At 38.8% G+C, this 17,727-nt stretch overlaps 2 protein-coding genes and 1 long non-coding RNA gene across 11 annotated transcripts; 1 reads left to right on the forward strand and 2 right to left on the reverse strand.

Annotated features, from left to right (window-relative positions):
- Positions 1–2,490: 2,490 nt before the first annotated feature.
- LOC6050764 (microprocessor complex subunit DGCR8) lies at positions 2,491–11,952 on the reverse strand. 9 transcript variants are annotated; one of them, XM_038261914.1, is made up of 5 exons: positions 11,858–11,952; positions 11,097–11,557; positions 10,710–11,029; positions 6,311–7,435; positions 2,491–2,916 (listed from the first exon to the last, which is right to left on the reverse strand). In XM_038261914.1, the coding sequence occupies exons 2-5, from the start codon at positions 11,419–11,421 to the stop codon at positions 2,635–2,637; spliced, it is 2,052 nt and encodes a 683-aa protein (XP_038117842.1). In that variant the 5' UTR covers positions 11,422–11,557; positions 11,858–11,952; the 3' UTR covers positions 2,491–2,634. The 9 variants fall into 9 exon arrangements, with proteins under 9 accessions (XP_038117842.1, XP_038117840.1, XP_038117841.1 ...); XM_038261912.1 differs by having other exon boundaries at positions 11,828–11,941; XM_038261913.1 differs by having other exon boundaries at positions 11,824–11,940.
- Positions 11,953–13,968: 2,016 nt separating this feature from the next.
- Positions 13,969–15,769, reverse strand: LOC119770568. Its single transcript, XR_005278895.1, has 3 exons — positions 15,590–15,769; positions 15,185–15,509; positions 13,969–14,333 (listed from the first exon to the last, which is right to left on the reverse strand). It is a non-coding gene; the product is annotated as an uncharacterized LOC119770568 (long non-coding RNA).
- A 134-nt stretch (positions 15,770–15,903) lies between these two features.
- LOC6050763 (zinc finger protein OZF) lies at positions 15,904–17,489 on the forward strand. Its single transcript, XM_001867285.2, has 3 exons — positions 15,904–16,112; positions 16,282–16,415; positions 16,474–17,489. The coding sequence occupies exons 1-3, from the start codon at positions 16,008–16,010 to the stop codon at positions 17,429–17,431; spliced, it is 1,197 nt and encodes a 398-aa protein (XP_001867320.2). The 5' UTR covers positions 15,904–16,007; the 3' UTR covers positions 17,432–17,489.
- Positions 17,490–17,727: the final 238 nt, after the last annotated feature.

Raw genomic sequence — 17,727 nt, forward strand, 5'->3', positions numbered from 1 at the left:
AATGATTAAAACCAAGCCGATCGCAGACAATTTCGAGTCAGCTTTGAACGACATAGCGCAATTGGTACCTCTGAGCCACTCGCTGGACTACCCGATTGGAGTGAGAGGGAGAGCGAAAGATTGGTGAAGAAGTGACAAACGGTAGGAATTGATCAGAGCAGTTTTTCGTCGCGTTCGATTTGTGATCACGATTCACGAGTGAACGGGTCGGTTTTGAGTAATCGGATTTTTTTAGAAGTCAGTCTTTTCAAAAAAAAATCTGTTCCACTACCAAAAATATTACAACCTTAATGGTTTGTTTTAAATAAAATGCAAAATCTCATAAAATATTTTATGAAGATATGTTTTATATGTATGTCTGTGCTAAGTCCATGTAAACAGTGCACCCTTTTCTAACCTCCAAATCGAGTCGGCTTAGTACCTAATGGAGACTGAGCGCTTCGTTCGCCTTCCTTTATCAACCTGACTTTGACGTTCTACTATCGTTCGTTCACACACGAACGAACGAGCGCAACGAACGAAATTCTGCAGCTTCTGCAGAATTTTGCAGCCAACAAAAGTAACAAAGAGAAAAAAAATACCTGCAGAAAAGTACGGAATCGGTTTCCCAGTCACGGCGTTCTATCAGGATTCTAGCAGAGTTCTTACAGATCTGGATATTCTTACAGCATTCTAGCAGAAATGTTACAGCGTTCTAGCAGGATTCTGACAGAACCACCTCTGCTAGAATATTTCGTGACTGGGTTGCTGCTACTTCTGCTTCTCTCTTTGCAAAAGTTTTGCCTGAGAGAAAAGTGACTTTTGGTGCAGAAAAGTACGGGAACGCTCTGCTGCCGATTTTTTCAGAATTAGATTTTTCGCCGACTCGGTTTTTAGGTTAGAAAATTGACAGCGTGTGTCTCAGTAATAATGTGTGTGCGTGTGCGCTCGTGACGTCACGCTCAACGATGCCAGATTATTTTATGGGAGATCTGTATTTTCTTTAAAAAAATCTGTATTTTATCTGTATCATGACAAATGCAAAGCCATAGAAATGTTTTTGAATTTCAGATTTAAACTTTTTAGTATTATTAAAACATAATTCAATTGTCGAAATATTTAAATTTAATCTTTTAAAACAAAATCTGTAGATACAGATTTTTGGGATCGAAAAATCTGTATAATACAAATTTATCTGTATAAATATCTGGCATGCCTGGTCACGCTGTAAAACTTAATTGCAGAATTCTGCGGTACGGGAATAGATCTAGTCGCAGAGCTCGTTTGTTTGTTTTTTTTTTTCGATCGCCTACCCATGGCTGCATTCAAATGATTGCTGTCATCACGCAGCACCGCACAAGAAAGAAAGAGAGAAAACAGAATGAGAGTGAGAAAGAGCGTGTGTCTTGGCGTGTGTTTTCAAATCGCACGGCTGCCTGAGTGTCGAGCTTGACATTCGTTCGTTTAACTTCGTGTGCGCTCACTGACGGTTTCTTCGTAATGTCGATCATGGCAGCATTCAATGATCGGAATGATCGGATGGTCAATGAAAGAGATGACCAGCTCTCCAGTCAGCTTTCGTCATCGACCCGATCATTGAATGCTGCCATAATCGACATTACGAAGAGGCCGTCAGTGAGCGCACACGAAGTTAAACGAACGAATGTCAAGCTCGACACTCAGGCAGCCGTGCGATTTGAAAACACACGCCAAGATACACGCTCTTTCTCACTCTCATTCTGTTTTCCCTCTTTCTTTCTTGTGCGGTGCTGCGTGATGACAGCAATCATTTGAATGCAGCCATGGGTAGGCGCTCGGAAAAACAAACATCAATGAGATAATAAGTTTTTTCAGGAACAGAGTTTTGAACATTTACATAATCAATTTCCCTGGACAGAAATATATGAAAACTGGCTTCTTTGAACAACATAAAACGTAATTTCGTCAAAACAATCTTAAAATTTAGAGAACTGTGCTGTTATTCAAAATTGCTAAATTCGTAAGTGTTTGCAATTGCTTTTGATACTTTCGACCCAGTTATCTAGTGTAAAGGATTCAATCGTTACGAGGTAGAAAAAACCTTATCTTTTTTGCGCCAAAAAATATTAGCCGTTTAGATGAGAAAATTTTAATAGATCAAAAATAATAATCACCACCAAACAAAAAAAACGCAACTGTACATAGTGGAACCAAACAAACTATACTTAATTGTGATAATGAAAAATGAAGCAAAACGCAGCGCGGCAGCAGAATGCACACTTAAAAAAAAGTACTAAAGCTAACAATTAGCTTGACATTGAATAGGCGTGCAAAAGAAAAAAGAACAAATCACAACACATTCAACTATCGTCAGTAAGATATAGACGTTTAAGGGTACACACACAGAACACACACTCACACGTTTCTATATTTTTATTTCTCCAGAGCATCCCTGTAACTGTAACTAAAAACACTGGATAAACGTGACAATTATTACAATAAAGAAAAAAAAAAAGAATAAAACCAACCATGTTTGCGTAATGAAGATGGCTTTCGTTTATTGCGAACATGTCCGAATTATTTATTATAGTAACTAGGCTAAATAAGTAAAAGTGTTAAGGTAAGGCTAAAAGTACAGAAACAAGTCAAAATGGGTATCCGTCTCCACAGGAGATCTTACAGGTCCACATTCTTCAGGTTGGACCCGGATGCGGTTGGCAGTTCGACGTCCGGCACGAATGTCCCGATGACGCGCACGTTCTTCTGGCGCTCCTCCAGCTTGGACATCTCGAGCTTCAGCTTGTGCAGGATCGCGTAGTTGGGCTGGTTGATGGCCGCTTTGCTCTGGAGGACGGTGATTTCCTGCTCCTCTTGCTTTTTCTCCTTGTACGACTTGATCGACTGGTTGCCGTACAGCCGCAGCAGCGAGCCCCACGTTTTGATGTGCGGGTGGAGGATCTGGAACGGGAAAGGCAGCGGGTTTAGTGCAATGAGTATGGCCCGTGATGAACGTTAGGCTGCACCTAAGTATGAATCTAGATTAAATTTTCAAAAGGTCCTATCTGCATAGAAAATTTTCTTCATCCAATATCAAAGTTCAACAGCACATCCGCTGCAAAAGAGGGTTGACTGAGGTGGTTCTTCCGAAGAAAAACGGCGCAATCGTGTTACTCTGAGTAGCGGTAGATCATGGCCGGCTTAAACACCATCTTGTAGAGCAGCAGCTTTGAGTTGATGTCCAAGTGGGATCACTGGTAGACGAGATAGTAGACCATCCTGGTGATCTTGTCTGACTCGGTCGTAGCTTTCTTGGTGTGCTTGACAGAAGTCAGCTTCTTGTCTAGAGCAGTATCCAGGTACTTGACGCCATTAGACACTAGGTTAACCCTCACTTCTTGGTAGCGTTCGACGGCGTTTTGGGCTCGTACTTCACTGATGAGGGGGGGCAACAGGCAACAGCGTGTTCCGTTTTCCTTCCGCGCCACCGAGCTTACTTACTTTACTTTTACTGCTCGGACAATCTCCGGTTCATATCTCCAGCTGCGCTACCATCTAACACCGGCTCTGGATTTAACTCAAACTCCACCGGATTGATTGTCTGGTACGGTTGGCGCGCATCCAGCGCGTCCGCCATTCTTGTGACGAGTCCGGCTCACGGGATTCTTCCAGCCTTGACGACCTTCTGAATACTTGTCTCGTGGTTCATCCTTCTCCTCCATACATTGTTTTCACGTACGCCGCAAAGAACGTCATAAGCACTCGCACGACTCCGAATTTTCCCTGCTGTAGTTGTTGTCCGACGTCACCAACGATCTGAGGCACACATACTCCTCCACAACATCGAACTCGTCGCCGTCGATCGTCACGCTCAGTCCTATGCGAGCCCTAAGGGACTCAGAATCCCGACATAGCAGATGAACTGACTAGCCCGCTCGCCTCATAACACCTTTAATCCCAATGTTGAAAAAGAGGCCGGAGATACCATCGCTTTGTCACAGTCCCTTGCGCGATTCGATCGGGTCAGACATTGCACCCGAGATCTTCACGTTGCACCGTGCTCCGCCAATCGTTGATTTCACCATTCCACAGTGTTCGGAATGGCAAAATTAAGTGGAATAAATTGATAACTCCTTTATTTGACGTCCTAGCGAAATGGTGTTTTCCGAAGAGTTGTTGTACTTGATAAGGGCTATCTTTTGAAGTTATTGACATACAGGGTGACGACCTTCCAGGGTGTCAACCAAAAACTAACTTTGTTGGATGACGTTGTAGGGCTTTGGTGTCTTCGGCAAAGTTGTAGAGGAGAAAATTTCATGAAAGTTTGTCGAAGGCGCCAAATTTGTAGCTCTTAATCTAGTCGAGATATACGCCATTTTTGCAAAAATGGTCCAAAAAAGCACTTTTTTGGTGATAACTCAAAATGTTAGCATTTTAGCGGCCTACTATGTTCTGAAGAGTTGTTTATGAAATAAAATTACACATCTTTGCCGAAGACAGCAAAATGTTTTGAGCCTTTATTGAGGAGTTATAACAATTTTTAGGTGATTTTGAGCCTATTTTCAAGTTGCTATGTTTTCAAAATGGCGCATTTTGGCGCAAAACCGAACAATGCACCTGAAAGTACTCACTTTCAACTACATTTCCTGAAAATATCTCCGTGTCTATCGGTGTCTATTTTTAGATAACTCAATTTTAGTTTGACTGTTTTTAATCAATTTATTTATAATTTTTAAGCGGAATCTTATTGAAAACGTGGTAATAATCGGTAAATTGAAGGGTAAATTGATCGATTATTATGGAAAAAACTATGTCTATGAAAAAATACGACAACCTTTCTGAATTGACCAAGTATAAAAAGAAATACTTAATTTAAAATACGAACAATTACTTAAAATTTTAACCTGCATTATTTTTGGGCTATATATGTTTTTATTCATAATTTTAGAATGTGTGTCATAATTAAAGCATAAATAATGTATTTTCCATAATAATCGATCAATTTACCCTTCAATTTACCGATTATTACCACGTTTTCAATAAGATTCCGCTTAAAAATTATAAATAAATTGATTAAAAACAGTCAAACTAAAATTGAGTTATCTAAAAATAGACACCGATAGACACGGAGATATTTTCAGGAAATGTAGTTGAAAGTGAGTGCTTTCAGGTGCATTGTTCGGTTTTGCGCCAAAATGCGCCATTTTGAAAACATAGCAACTTGAAAATAGGCTCAAAATCACCTAAAAATTGTTATAACTCCTCAATAAAGGCTCAAAACATTTTGCTGTCTTCGGCAAAGATGTGTAATTTTATTTCATAAACAACTCTTCAGAACATAGTAGGCCGCGGACCATTTTTGCAAAAATGGCGTATATCTCGAGTAGATTAAGAGCTACAAATTTGGCGCCTTCGATAAACTTTCATGAAATTTTCTCCTCTACAACTTTGCCGAAGACACCAAAGCCCTACAACGTCATCCAACAAAGTTAGTTTTTGGTTGACACCCTGGAAGGTCGTCACCCTGTATGTCAATAACTTCAAAAGATAGCTCTTATCAAGTACAACAACTCTTCCGAAGACACCATTTCGCTAGGACGTCAAATAAAGGAGTTATCAATTTATTCCACTTAATTTTGCCATTCCGAACACTGTGCATTCTGATAAGCTTCCCGGGTAAGCCGTTCTCGTACATGATCTCCCATAGCTCTTCACGATCGACAGAGGGGTACGCGGCTTTGAAATCGACGAACAGGTGGTGCGTCGGGATCTGGTACTCGCGACATTTTTAAAGGATTTGGTCCGTCATCGACTTGCCCTCCACAGAACCGGCTTGGTACGTCCAAACGAAATCCTTTGCTCGCTCCGACAGACGACATAAGATCATCTGAGACAGCACCTTGTAGGCCGCGTTGAGCATAGTGATAGCTCGATAGTTTTCATCAATGCCACCGTTCTTATCCCTGCACATTTCGGCCCGCAGCATGAAGACTTTTCGGGATTTACCGAGTTTCTTGTAGAACTTACGCGCTTCATTGAAGCGATACAGCTATTCCATGTGAAGAATCGGCCTTTGATTCTAAACCTCTCGGTGGTCCTTCCCCTTCCAGCGTACCTCCTGCAGCGCCACGACTTCGAGACCGCGGACCCGCAATTCGTTGTAAAGAATGCGGTCGCTCCCATCGAAATTGAGAGACCTGCAGTTCCACGTTCCGAGTTTCCAATTCCTGGATCCCCGAAAATCGGCTCGCATCTGGAGCTCTCTGCACTCTGGGTTTTACGGCTTCACCAAATTGGTGTGCATAGATCATGAGTACTGAAAATGTCTATAGTAAGCTTAGTACAGTGCACCTACCTGCAAAATCTTCTGCGCCGCCTGCTGCTTTCCGTCCCGCTTATTCTTGCACACCACCGTCGCCGTGTGCTTCCCCACCGTCATCGTAAACTCGTTCTTCCGGTGCTTGCCCGTCTTCACGTCGTACTGAATCTGCACATCGCCAAGCCCAAAGTTTCGCTGTAGACACGTCTGCAGTATCGTGTGCGGCGAGGGTTCCGTCGTTTTGGCACAAAACTCCGCCACCCGCGGATCTTCAATCATGATTTCGTCAAACACGGACAAATTGCGCCGATTTCCGGCATCCGCCGTCTGCTGTTCCGACGAGGTGGCCCCGGTTCCGTTTTGCCCGTCCTTTTTGCCGTCTTTGCTGGTGATTTTGTCCTTCATGTCGGGGATCAGGATCTCTAGCGTTTCCCGAGCGGCTTCGCTTTTGGCTTGCTTTTTGCTCGTTCCGTAACCGGTGCCGTACTTGAGCTCGTTGATCGAAACCGTGGCCGAGTACGGGGTGGCGGCATTCTCCAGCTCTTTGAACTCGTAGCTGGGTTGCTTGCGCAGCGCGTGTTGAACGTACTCGTGCAGAATGCACACGTAACTTTTGCCGTTCGGGTTCATGATCCACTCTTTCTTTGGCCGAGCGTGGGCGTGGCCTTTTTCGCCCTCTGTGTGCAACACCGGAAACGTAATCAGCTTCGTCCCGTCCGGCAGTGTTGGTCGCTGAAGGTTCTTCAGGTGCTTCCGATGTTTGGTGAGCTTCCGCCGGGCGGCCCACGATTTAAACCGCATCACACGGATCGTCTTGAACCGGAACAGCTTCTTGCAGTACTGCTGGAAGGCGTCGGCCGTCAACGACTGTGCCTTCAGATTCTCGTCCACCGTTTCGATTTTGGCAGTGACCTTCAGTGGCAGCATTTTGGCGTTTGCTTGCGCTTCCGCTTGCGTCGTTGCGCTGGCGATCATTTTGCTCAGCTGAGGATTGTGCATTTGCTTTTCCTGGCCAGCGCCGGCGGCGGCATTGCTGCGAGACTGGGCTTCGGCTTCGGCGGCCGCGGCGTTCGCTTCGATTTCCTTGCGCAGTTCGTCCTCCTTTTCGAGCGCTTTCCGGTAGTTGAGGCACGGGATGGCGCTGAGCGGGATTTCGTGTTTCTGCAAGAGAGAATGGTTAGCGGATGGTCGGAGTGAGGGACAGGGTGGCGACTTAATCTTGAATTTTATGTGTTGAGATTTCTTAAATCTCTTCCATTCTATTCGAAAACAATATTTTGTAAATTCCAAATTTAGGTTTAAAGTTTGACAAGATATATTGATAAGTGTACTAATGAAAACAATAAAAACCTTAACATTTATACATATGAAAAGATTTTATTCAAAATCTCTTATTTTTGGATGAAAATATGAGTGGTTCACGACAATGGTGTTTAAAAAATCAATCCTCAAAACAACTATAGTGTCTTTTAAAAATTTAATCTCGCAACCTTCGCCTAATTTAGAAAATCAGGGTTGTTGGAGCTTTGGAAAGAAGTGTTGTTTAAAGCTATTTTCGAGCTCTGAAAACCCAACATTGGAGCCTTTTTTATGATTGATTTTGGACTTCATTGGTCAAATTGACAGTAATTATAGATTAAAAAAACCTATTGAAAACAAATCTTCGGACTACGGAATACGGTCGAAACCTGTGTTAAAATTTTGACTCAATGTGAAAATTAGACTACATGTTTGCTAAATAAACTAAAAATAAAAATATTTTTAAATGACGATAGATTCTACGTCCAACTTTCTTCAGGTAACAAATTTTGAAGTAACTTTTCTATAAAAAATCTTTGAATTGGTAAAAAAACATGTTTTTGTACTTTTAAATTTAAAAATTTAAATAATATAGTTTTTCACTATTTTATACTGTAATATCTTATAATTTTAATGTCAAACATTTTAATATTTTTAAGTTTTGATATTTTATTATTTCTATTTTTTAATTAATTTTTAATGTTTTGGTACATATTTTAACAATTAAATATTTGAATATTTAAATATTAAAATTTTGAAATATTTAAATATTGAAATATTAAAAAAAAATATTTTGTAATATTTGATTATTTGAAGTTATGATTATTTGAATATTTGAATATATGAATAAATGAATATAAGAATATTTGAATATTGGAATATTTCAATATTTGAATATTTAAATATTTTAATATTTTATTGATCCTTGCACTGTAACTTGGATTTGACCCGCACTTTTCTCTCGCACTTGTGGCAACAAGAATTGGAAAAACTAGGCAACCAGTAGTTGTTTATTTACTTTTCCAGTCGCATTTTCCACCAAACTGGACATTCGCACTTTAAAACTGCGATTGACAGCTAGAAAACATCAGCTCGCTTTGATCATTTTTCAGGAAATTTAAAATTTTCCAAGGCAGTTTGACAAGTCGCAATAGTGCGATCGATAGCAATAATTTAGTGCGAAGTCCAAGTTAGTGGGAATTGCGCAATAATATTTTGATATTTTAATATTTAAATTATTTAACATTTTAAAATTCTAAAATTTTTATATTTTAATATTTTGATATTTCGATAATTTAATATTTCAATATTTTAACATTTTAAAATTTTTAAATTTTAATATTTTAATATTTTAATATTTTAATATTTTAATATTTTAATATTTTAATATTTTAATATTTCAATATTTAAATATTTCAATATTTTAATATTTTAATATTTTTATATTTTTATATTTTAATATTTTAATATTTTGATATTTTAATATTTTAATATTTTAATATTTAAATAATAAAATATTTCAAAATTTAAATATTTAAATATTTCAAAATTTAAATATTTAAATATTTTAATATTTTAACATTTTAATATTTTAATAATTTAATATCTTAATATTTTAATATTTTAATATTTTAATATTGTAATATTGTAATATTTTAATATTTTAATATTTTAATATTTTAAAATTTTAAAATTTTAAAATTTTAAAATTTTAATATTTTAATATTTTAATATTTTAATATTTTAATATTTTAATATTTTAATATTTTAATATTTTAATATTTTAATATTTTAATATTTTAATATTTTAATATTTTAATATTTTAATATTTTAATATTTTAATATTTTAATATTTTAATATTTTAATATTTTAATATTTTAATATTTTAATATTTTAATATTTTAATATTTTAATATTTTAATATTTTAATATTTTAATATTTTAATATTTTAATATTTTAATATTTTAATATTTTAATATTTTAATATTTTAATATTTTAATATTTTAATATTTTTCGCCACCTACATTCGAGTAGGAGAACTTTGGTGCAAGGTTACGTTTACGTTTTTGCGCGATAAGTGCAAAGGGGAGTGAAAACTATTTTAAGTTTTTTTTAAAGAAAATTGATCTTTTGGAATAAAATAAATTTAATAGGAGGTAAGAAATAAAAAGTTCTATCGACTGACTTTTTAATGTTTTTGCTAAGTTGCCTTTTTCATTGAAAATTCTGATATCCGGATTGAAAACGCGAGAATGAGGCTAGGTTGCTAATTTTGAAAATCATTTCAATTGTTTCAATTACCATTTTTCAAGCAGAGCTTTGCTTTTATGGTAGAAGTGACTTTAAACAATATTTGTCCACTTGAATAATCTACATTCGACTTATGCTCATTTTTTGGTGGAGAGGTAGGGTACGTTATCCATTAGTGGACCCCTTTCCTATAGTGGAGTTAATATTTTAATATTTTAATATTTTAACATTTTAATATTTTAATATTTTAATATTTTAATATTTCATTATTTAATTTTTTTAATATCTGAATTTTTTAACATTTTAATACTTTCATATAACAATAAAACTTATAACATTTCAATTCTAACATGTTGAACATGATTTTAAACGCAGAGAGTGCATTTTTTCAGTTGGTTAACATTTGATATTACAAAGATGTTTTTGGTGTTTTCACAATTCGCAATTTTCAATGTTCCAGGTTTCCGACAAACATGCACTGCCCTTAAACCTACATCTCACCCTTGCTCTGAGTCAGTACGATTCAAAATTGAATTCAAAATCTAACTGTTATTGTTTTCTTCTGAAATCTTTCCTAGTGTTGGAGAAAAGTTTCCAATGAATTGATTCAAAATTCAAATCAACACATCCACAATTGAGAGTGGAAGGAACCTTAAATATGTTGTTAAGTGCTTTAAAAAATTCGAATGCAATTGAAAGTTGAAAGAAATATTACGAAATTATTCAAAAAATTGCAGATAATTTCCAACCGAGTACAAACGAGTTTGGGAATCCAGACTTTTACATCATTCATTGTTTTTTAAAGACATTTTTTTCTTAATAGAAATTCTGGTATGCAGTCGAGTAGCCACCCTGAAATCTCACAGCTTCCCTCCATCTTACCCTCACGGATCCGGGCCCCAGAAAGTACGGCCGCGACGCGGTACAAACGCGCGACGCCGTGTGCAAAAACAGCGGCATCCCGCTCACGTGCGTCGCCTGGACCCAACCCTCGGGCAGCACCTCAAAGTGGTTGCGGCCCTTTTCCTCCAGCACCTCCTTGAAGCGCTCCTCGTACGCTTTCCCCTTCGGGCCGGACGACTTCATACCCTCCGGGAGGTTCTCCTCCAGCAGGCTGTCCAGATCGTCCACGTTCATGTCCTCGGAGCCCTCGTCGGAGCTGTGCTCGTACTCGTCGCCGTCTTCCGCGCCGCGCTGGGAATCTTTAAAATATTCGAAGGAAAAGAGTTTGAATGTTGTGGCAATTTCAATAAGAAGCGCTTTCAGTACCTATTTCACCACCGGCGTCCTCTTCGTCCGAATTGTCACCCTGTACCTCGTCCAGCACCTGAAACTGTCGCAGATTCTCGGTGACCGGTCGGTCGACCCCATCCGCGGCCGATTCGTCATCGTCCTCACCCTTCCCGTTGGCCTCAACGGCCGCGTCGTCACTGTCATCGTCGTCCTCGAAGAACTCGTTCATCCGGCGGCGCTTCGCCATCGGACATTCCCCGACCAGGGGAGCCCGCTTTGCGTCCGGAAGTGGCGGAGGTGGTGGCGGCAAAGGCGCCGGAACGTCCGGACTTTCCGGCGGTGGCGGCACGGACTGGTCCATCCCACCGCAGTGAAACACTGTAAATCGCGACCGAACCGGTTTCCGGATGATCTGTGTGTGTGTGGCTTACGATTCTCTACCAACCCGTCCAATGAGGAACGCACTCAATTTTTACAAGCTGTAAAGTTGTTTGATTCTGGAGGAAGAGGGGAACAGAAATCTTGAGTGTGCGCTCACATCGGCCGGGGGTAGAAAATCTAGAAAACGCTCCTACTCCTTCAGGAAGGCACTTCCGGTCAACCCCGAAATATCGATCGATTTTTTTCCGTCTCGGTTGATGGGCGGTTTATCAAGCAGAAAACTGGAGCCAAATGCGTGCCTGCCACAAGTCAATCGCAAGCAAACAACGCACAAGCTGGTAAGTTTCCGGCTGTGATGTTCTAAACGTTTTATGACACGCACATACAGTTTTTGTTTGATTTTTAAAGCACTTTACACGAAATTATTCCAGTATTAACTTGGCGACGCGTGAAAATTCGAACTCAACTGCGGAACGAAGACAAACGCGATGAAAATAAATGTTGACGTTTCTCGTCTGTGAACTGTCAGTTTTGCTCGTCAGGGCTGCAGTGATGGCAGATTTGCGTTGAATCCTAAAACCTCTGCAACGCTTTTTGAATTTTGGTTCTTCCTTGGTTTTTGCATACTTTTGTTGAGCGTGTTAAAAAAAAACACGAAGTCTAGGAAATTTAGTTATTTACGTGTGCTTGTACACGAAAAAGATTGAGGTTAAATTTTGTACCCACCAGCAAAACAAACGGGGTGTTAGTGTGCGTGTGCTCGGGCTTAGATAACTCTATTAATAGGCCACCAAAACCAAAGCTAAAAACTCGATTCGCCACCTACATTCGAGTAGGAGAACTTTGGTGCAAGGTTACGTTTACGTTTTTGCGCGATAAGTGCAAAGGGGAGTGAAAACTATTTTAAGGTTTTTTAAAAGAAAATTGATCTTTTGGAATAAAATAAATTTAATAGGAGGTAAGAAATAAAAAGTTCTATCGACTGACTTTTTAATGTTTTTGCTAAGATGCCTTTTTCATTGAAAATTCTGATATCCGGATTGAAAACGCGAGAATGAGGTTAGATTGCTAATTTTGAAAATCATTTCAATTGTTTCAATTACCATTTTTCAAGCAGAGCTTTGCTTTTATGGTAGAAGCGAGGGGGGTCCATAACAGGCAAAAACATTTTATTTTCAAATGGCTATTTTTCTGCTCAAAAATAAATAACTGATGAAACAAATAGTCAAAATTGTTTAAAAGACTTCAGATTTCATTGTTTTGTACAAAGGGCTATGAAAAAGTGCTTAAAATATTGAAAAATTGTGAAAAATGCGCTTCGGCTCTACTAGGGGGTCCACTAATGGTTAAAATACCCTAGGTACTTTCAGAATATGCAATAACCCAGAAAGCGTCAAAATGTAAAGGATGCTTTTTGAAATGTTGCCGTCGAAGTAAAAGTGAGCAAGTAACTCTCCATTGTTGATACATCTGAAAACGTTGATTTAATAGCGGAAAATGGCAAAAGTGATGAGAATTGTTCGAACGGCTTAGAGTGATTAAAATGGGTATATTTCCCCTAATTTTTAACCACTGTCCCGGCCCTCGAGAAATCCAATCATGTAATGTAGGGACCATCCATAAACCACTTGGACACTTTTTTTGAAACTCCTCCTCCCCCATTGTGGACAATATCCTTACAATAGAAATATTTTTGTATGGATCGTGGACAACTGAACCCCCTCCCACCCCTCCCCCTCTTAAGTTTCCACGTGGTGTATGGATGGTCCCGTACAACTTTGACAGATTTAATTAATGGTCAATTTGGCAACCTTGAAGCAAGGTTATGTTTATAGCTGCCCTGACTGAAAAGTCCGTCGGACGTCCGTCGTTTGTCATCCGTGCAATCGTACGACGTAGAGAGCCTGGATCTTATTAGAGAACGGACATCTCAAACCAAAAGTACCAATCGAAGCACGAGAACTGTCAAACGGAGGTACCAATCGAGCAAAATCCTTTGTCTTATGCTCGTTTGGTACCTCCGTTTGACAGTTCTCGTGCTTCGATTGGTACTTTTGGTTTGAGATGTCCGTTCTCTAAAAAGATCCAGGCTCTCTAGTACGACGTCGCACGACAATGTCGCGCGACTTTCGCACGAATGTCAGACGTTTTTGCACCAAAATCGTGCTTGCCATTTCATTAGGGCACATAACTTTTTTAGACAAGAGTGTGTCCCTTTCACACCTTATGTAAACTGTCATTCGAGTGAAAGGGATACACTGTTGTTTACAAAAGTTATGTGCCCTTTTGAAATGTTTGGCTCCAAATGTCGTATTTGTCGTACGATCGATAATCGAAATTGTTCGACATTGTCGTACGACATTCGACCGACGTCGCACGGTTTTGTTATTTAGGATGTCGTGCCTTTGTCGTGTGCTGTCATTTCGGTATTTTGAGGTTATTTTCAAAATAAAATTCACTTTGTTTATGTTTTTCATTATTTTTATTCATTTGTATTAGTTTGCACTCTCCTGGCACTTTGTTTTGAAATATTCACTATCACTGCAGCCATACTTTTCTTAATTTCGCTTAGTGACGGGATTGGCCGTTGCACAAGAAGGAAATACAAACCGACTCCTTTTGGTCCGACGATGGCCAACCACTTTTGGAAAGGTTCTGCTTGTCTACCCTTCCAATGTTTGAGTGCTGCCCCGTGGGAAGTTTGTCCACCTCGATCGCCTTCACCCGGAGGATGTTCTCGGCCGGAAGTATCTCCAGGAAGAAGACTGAGTTTTGATAATGGCGCTGTTGAGATTCCGCTAGAAGTCCAACACCACCAACGCATTTTCATTGTCCTTTTCCTCTTGCTAGTCCACGTCCAGCAAAAGCACTCTGGAAACTGTTTGTACAGTACTGGAACGAATAAAATAATTTAAAAAAAAATGCAGGATTCAAGAATTTAAAAATTTTAAGACATGACGTGTTTTATAAATATTTTGCATTTCAAAATTTTGAGAAAGAAAGATTCATGTTTTGAAATTTAAAAAGCTGACTTTCATCAGAATTGTTGGGTTTAAAAAAAAAATTAAACATGTTATGTTTGATTTTATTGTGGGTAGCAGTGAGGTTCTGATGTAACCAATGACAAAAATAAAATATTTTCGAAATGCCATTGCAAATATTTTTCAAAGTTAATATCAAAGTTATAAATAATATTTATAATAAAACCTTAAAGTTTTTTAAACTATGCAATTTGAAGAATATAATGAAGCAAGGAATTGTGGAAATTAAAAAAATTAAGAATGTTGGAAATTTTTAACTTAAAATTTTTATGATTTTTTTTAAATTAAAAATAAAAATTTATGGAATTTTAGATTGATAGTATTAGGAATTTTAGAATCCTCGATTTTTTTAATTTAGGATTTCAGAATTTAAGAATTTTGGAATTTTAAGAATTTTTAGTTTTTTATTTCAGAACGAAAGAGTAATATTTTTTTTTATTTTTGGATTTTAAAATTTTAAATATATCATTTAACCTCCAAATTTTAAAGAAACTAAATCTTTTTAGAATTTTTGAAATTAGGATTTCAGATGTTAAGAATTTTGAAATTTTAAGAATTATTAAATGAAAAAATCTTTAATTCAAAATTGTACAATTTCAAATTTGAATATTTTTCTTCGTCGAATTATTGGTTTTATGTTTATGTTTAGTTTTGCGTCATACAAACGCACTCCCTACACACCTCATCCAAAACACTACTCACCGGTTCCATTAACAAATTCTGGCTGTTTTGAAACGTCGCGGGAGTTTATTATTCCGTCCTCCTCCATCTTTTTATTCACGCGGAACAGTGATTTACTCCCGAGCTTGAATGTTCCGTCTCCCTCCTTCTGTTTCCGACACATTCAACACTCGGACACTCCTTCTCCTTTGGAAATGCAACTTCCGCGGAAAGCAAAACACCAATCCGCTTTCTCAATCGCAGACCGATTCCTTCCGATACCTTCCTCCGGCATAGCCCATGGACATGGCCCACCGAATTAACGATATGTCCCGTCTTCGTCCTTCACCGTCACGAAAACCGAAATCTGGAAATCCAGAACATAAGACTATGATTTGGCCGTTCGCCATTCCAGCCGAAACTTTCCGGAAAAGTAACACAACTTACCAAAATTCTCCAGTAGCCCAACAGCAACGACAACTGGTTCAATTCGGTTGAAATCAAGTCCAAACAAGATCAACTGAAGAGAACTGTCGAACTGTTTGCGTCGACGAAAATCGTGACGTCGAAATTAAGGAAAATCGATGGAAAAAACAATGTCGCGCATGTCGAGTGTTTGTCGTGCGTTGTCGTCTTTTCGACCTATCGAAACGGTAAAATCAAAACCGTGCGACAACTCGTACGACGTGCGACATTTTTCAAACAGGGTGGGTTGCATCAAAGAGGAACAAGCGGAAAATGGAGCTTGTTTGTAAACAAGAAAGAAAACAAAAAATCAGCTGGTTTTAGTGAGAGATTTGAAAAAAGATGTGAAGTTTCAAGTTATTTTATATTAAATTATTTAAATATAATTTCGTTTATTAAAATGACATGTCGTGTTTGTGCTTTAACGGTTTCTATTGATTGTGTGAATATATTTGTTGGAACTGAACCGGTCTCTGATATGATAACGACACTGTGTGGACTCAAGGTAAATTTAATAATTTTTATTACCATGCTAATTAAAAGAAACATCAACTAATAAATTCATGTCTAAGTTTTATTGAAATAGTAAAAAAATCCAGTTTCAAAAACGATATGATTTGCTCACCTGAAATAAAAATTATTCTATAATTTATTCAACATTTTAAAAATTTCAGCCAGTGCAAGACGATGGCCTGCCAGACATCGCATGTTCCAACTGTTATGCCGATCTCAAGTCGGCATTCTCACTAAGGAAGAAATGCTTGGAGTCGGATGCCCTGCTGAGACTCAGTTTAGGTGCAAAAAATGAGTAAGTTTTCGTTTTATTTCGAATTCATACGCTGACTTTTTTTTAATCCTGCTTTTAGATCACCAACGGAAGAGGTTTCGATGCTAGAAAGCATAGAAGAAACTCCGACAATCACTTACAAAATAATCTACGAAAACGACTTGGACACTTCTCACATAGAACTGGAACTAGATGACGAACAGCACGTGGTAGAAGAGGAAGTATTAGAAGAAATTTCCGAACAACCGGAGGAAGAACCCACAACCTGCGAGGAAAGCCTCGAGCTTATGTTCCGCTGTTGCGGGTGCGAAACGGGCTTCGAAACAAAAGAGCTGCTGCTCAAACACTCCAAAGTTAAGCACGAATCAAACCGAACCTTCAACGAGGAGCGTCCGTTCGAATGTGGAATCTGCTTCCGCCGGTACATGTCCGAACGTGGGCTTAAGGTTCACCGAAGAGGTGCGTACCAATTAAAGCGTCATCAATGCTCAATCTGCGGGAAACGGTTCCTCGATAAAACAACGATGAACAACCACGAAAGAAGTCACACAAAGGCGAAACCCTTCGCGTGCGAGGCCTGTCCAAAGAGCTTCGGCTCGCGGTCAAACCTGCTGTCGCACGAGAAGCTGCACCGGCCGGAACTGTCCAGTCACGTGTGCACGCTCTGCGGGAATCGGTTTAGCAGGAAGAGTTACCTCAAGCAGCATTACACCCTGCTGCACAGCGACGAAACGCCCTTCCGGTGTTCGCTCTGTGCGGCCAAGTTTAAGGCCAAAGCGAACCTGAGGCTGCACATGCGGACGCACACCCAGGAGCGGCCGTACTCGTGCGAGCTGTGCGACAAGAGCTTCATGTATCCGACCGATAAGAAGCGCCACATGATTCAGCACACCGGGCAGAAGCCGTTTCAGTGTACGCACTGTGAGAAGGCTTTCACGCGGAAGGGACTGCTGCGGAAGCATCAGTTGTGTCACGAGGAGGAGGATGGGGAAGGGGAGGACGAGGCAGTTGAAGAGCAGGAAGAAGATTGTGTGTAGAACAGGAATGTTAATATTATTATTTTTTAATAAAAAAGTTTTTCATGACATCGTAAAACGCATTCTAGGCTTTATAATTTATGACGTAGTTTTCATTTAACAACCGAATTTACTTAGATGAAGATGTTTAAAAGAGTAATAATAAAAAAGAAAACGGAAGAAATTGCTTATCCATTTATTTTCACTCAATTAATATTTCAAAGTTCAAAATTTAAAACAAAAAAAAAACATTTATTTTCCTTTTTAACTACTAATGATTTTTTAATATAGGGTATATGGCCCTATTTTGGACCTAC

This window comes from Culex quinquefasciatus, chromosome 3 (assembly GCF_015732765.1).
Source record: "Culex quinquefasciatus strain JHB chromosome 3, VPISU_Cqui_1.0_pri_paternal, whole genome shotgun sequence".
Taxonomy (NCBI): Eukaryota; Metazoa; Arthropoda; class Insecta; order Diptera; family Culicidae; genus Culex; species Culex quinquefasciatus.

Coding starts and splice junctions, on each gene's coding strand:
- LOC6050763 (XM_001867285.2), top strand. CDS start 16,008: ATGACATGTCGTGTTTGTGCTTTAACGGTTTCTATTGATTGTGTGAAT. Junction 16,113..16,281: donor CGACACTGTGTGGACTCAAG/GTAAATTTAATA, acceptor TAAAAATTTCAG/CCAGTGCAAGACGATGGCCT. Junction 16,416..16,473: donor AGTTTAGGTGCAAAAAATGA/GTAAGTTTTCGT, acceptor TCCTGCTTTTAG/ATCACCAACGGAAGAGGTTT.
- LOC6050764 (XM_038261910.1), bottom strand. Junction 7,436..10,709: donor TGGGGCCCGGATCCGTGAGG/GTAAGATGGAGG, acceptor TCTCTCTTGCAG/AAACACGAAATCCCGCTCAG. Junction 2,917..6,310: donor CGGCGCAGAAGATTTTGCAG/GTAGGTGCACTG, acceptor TTCCCGTTCCAG/ATCCTCCACCCGCACATCAA.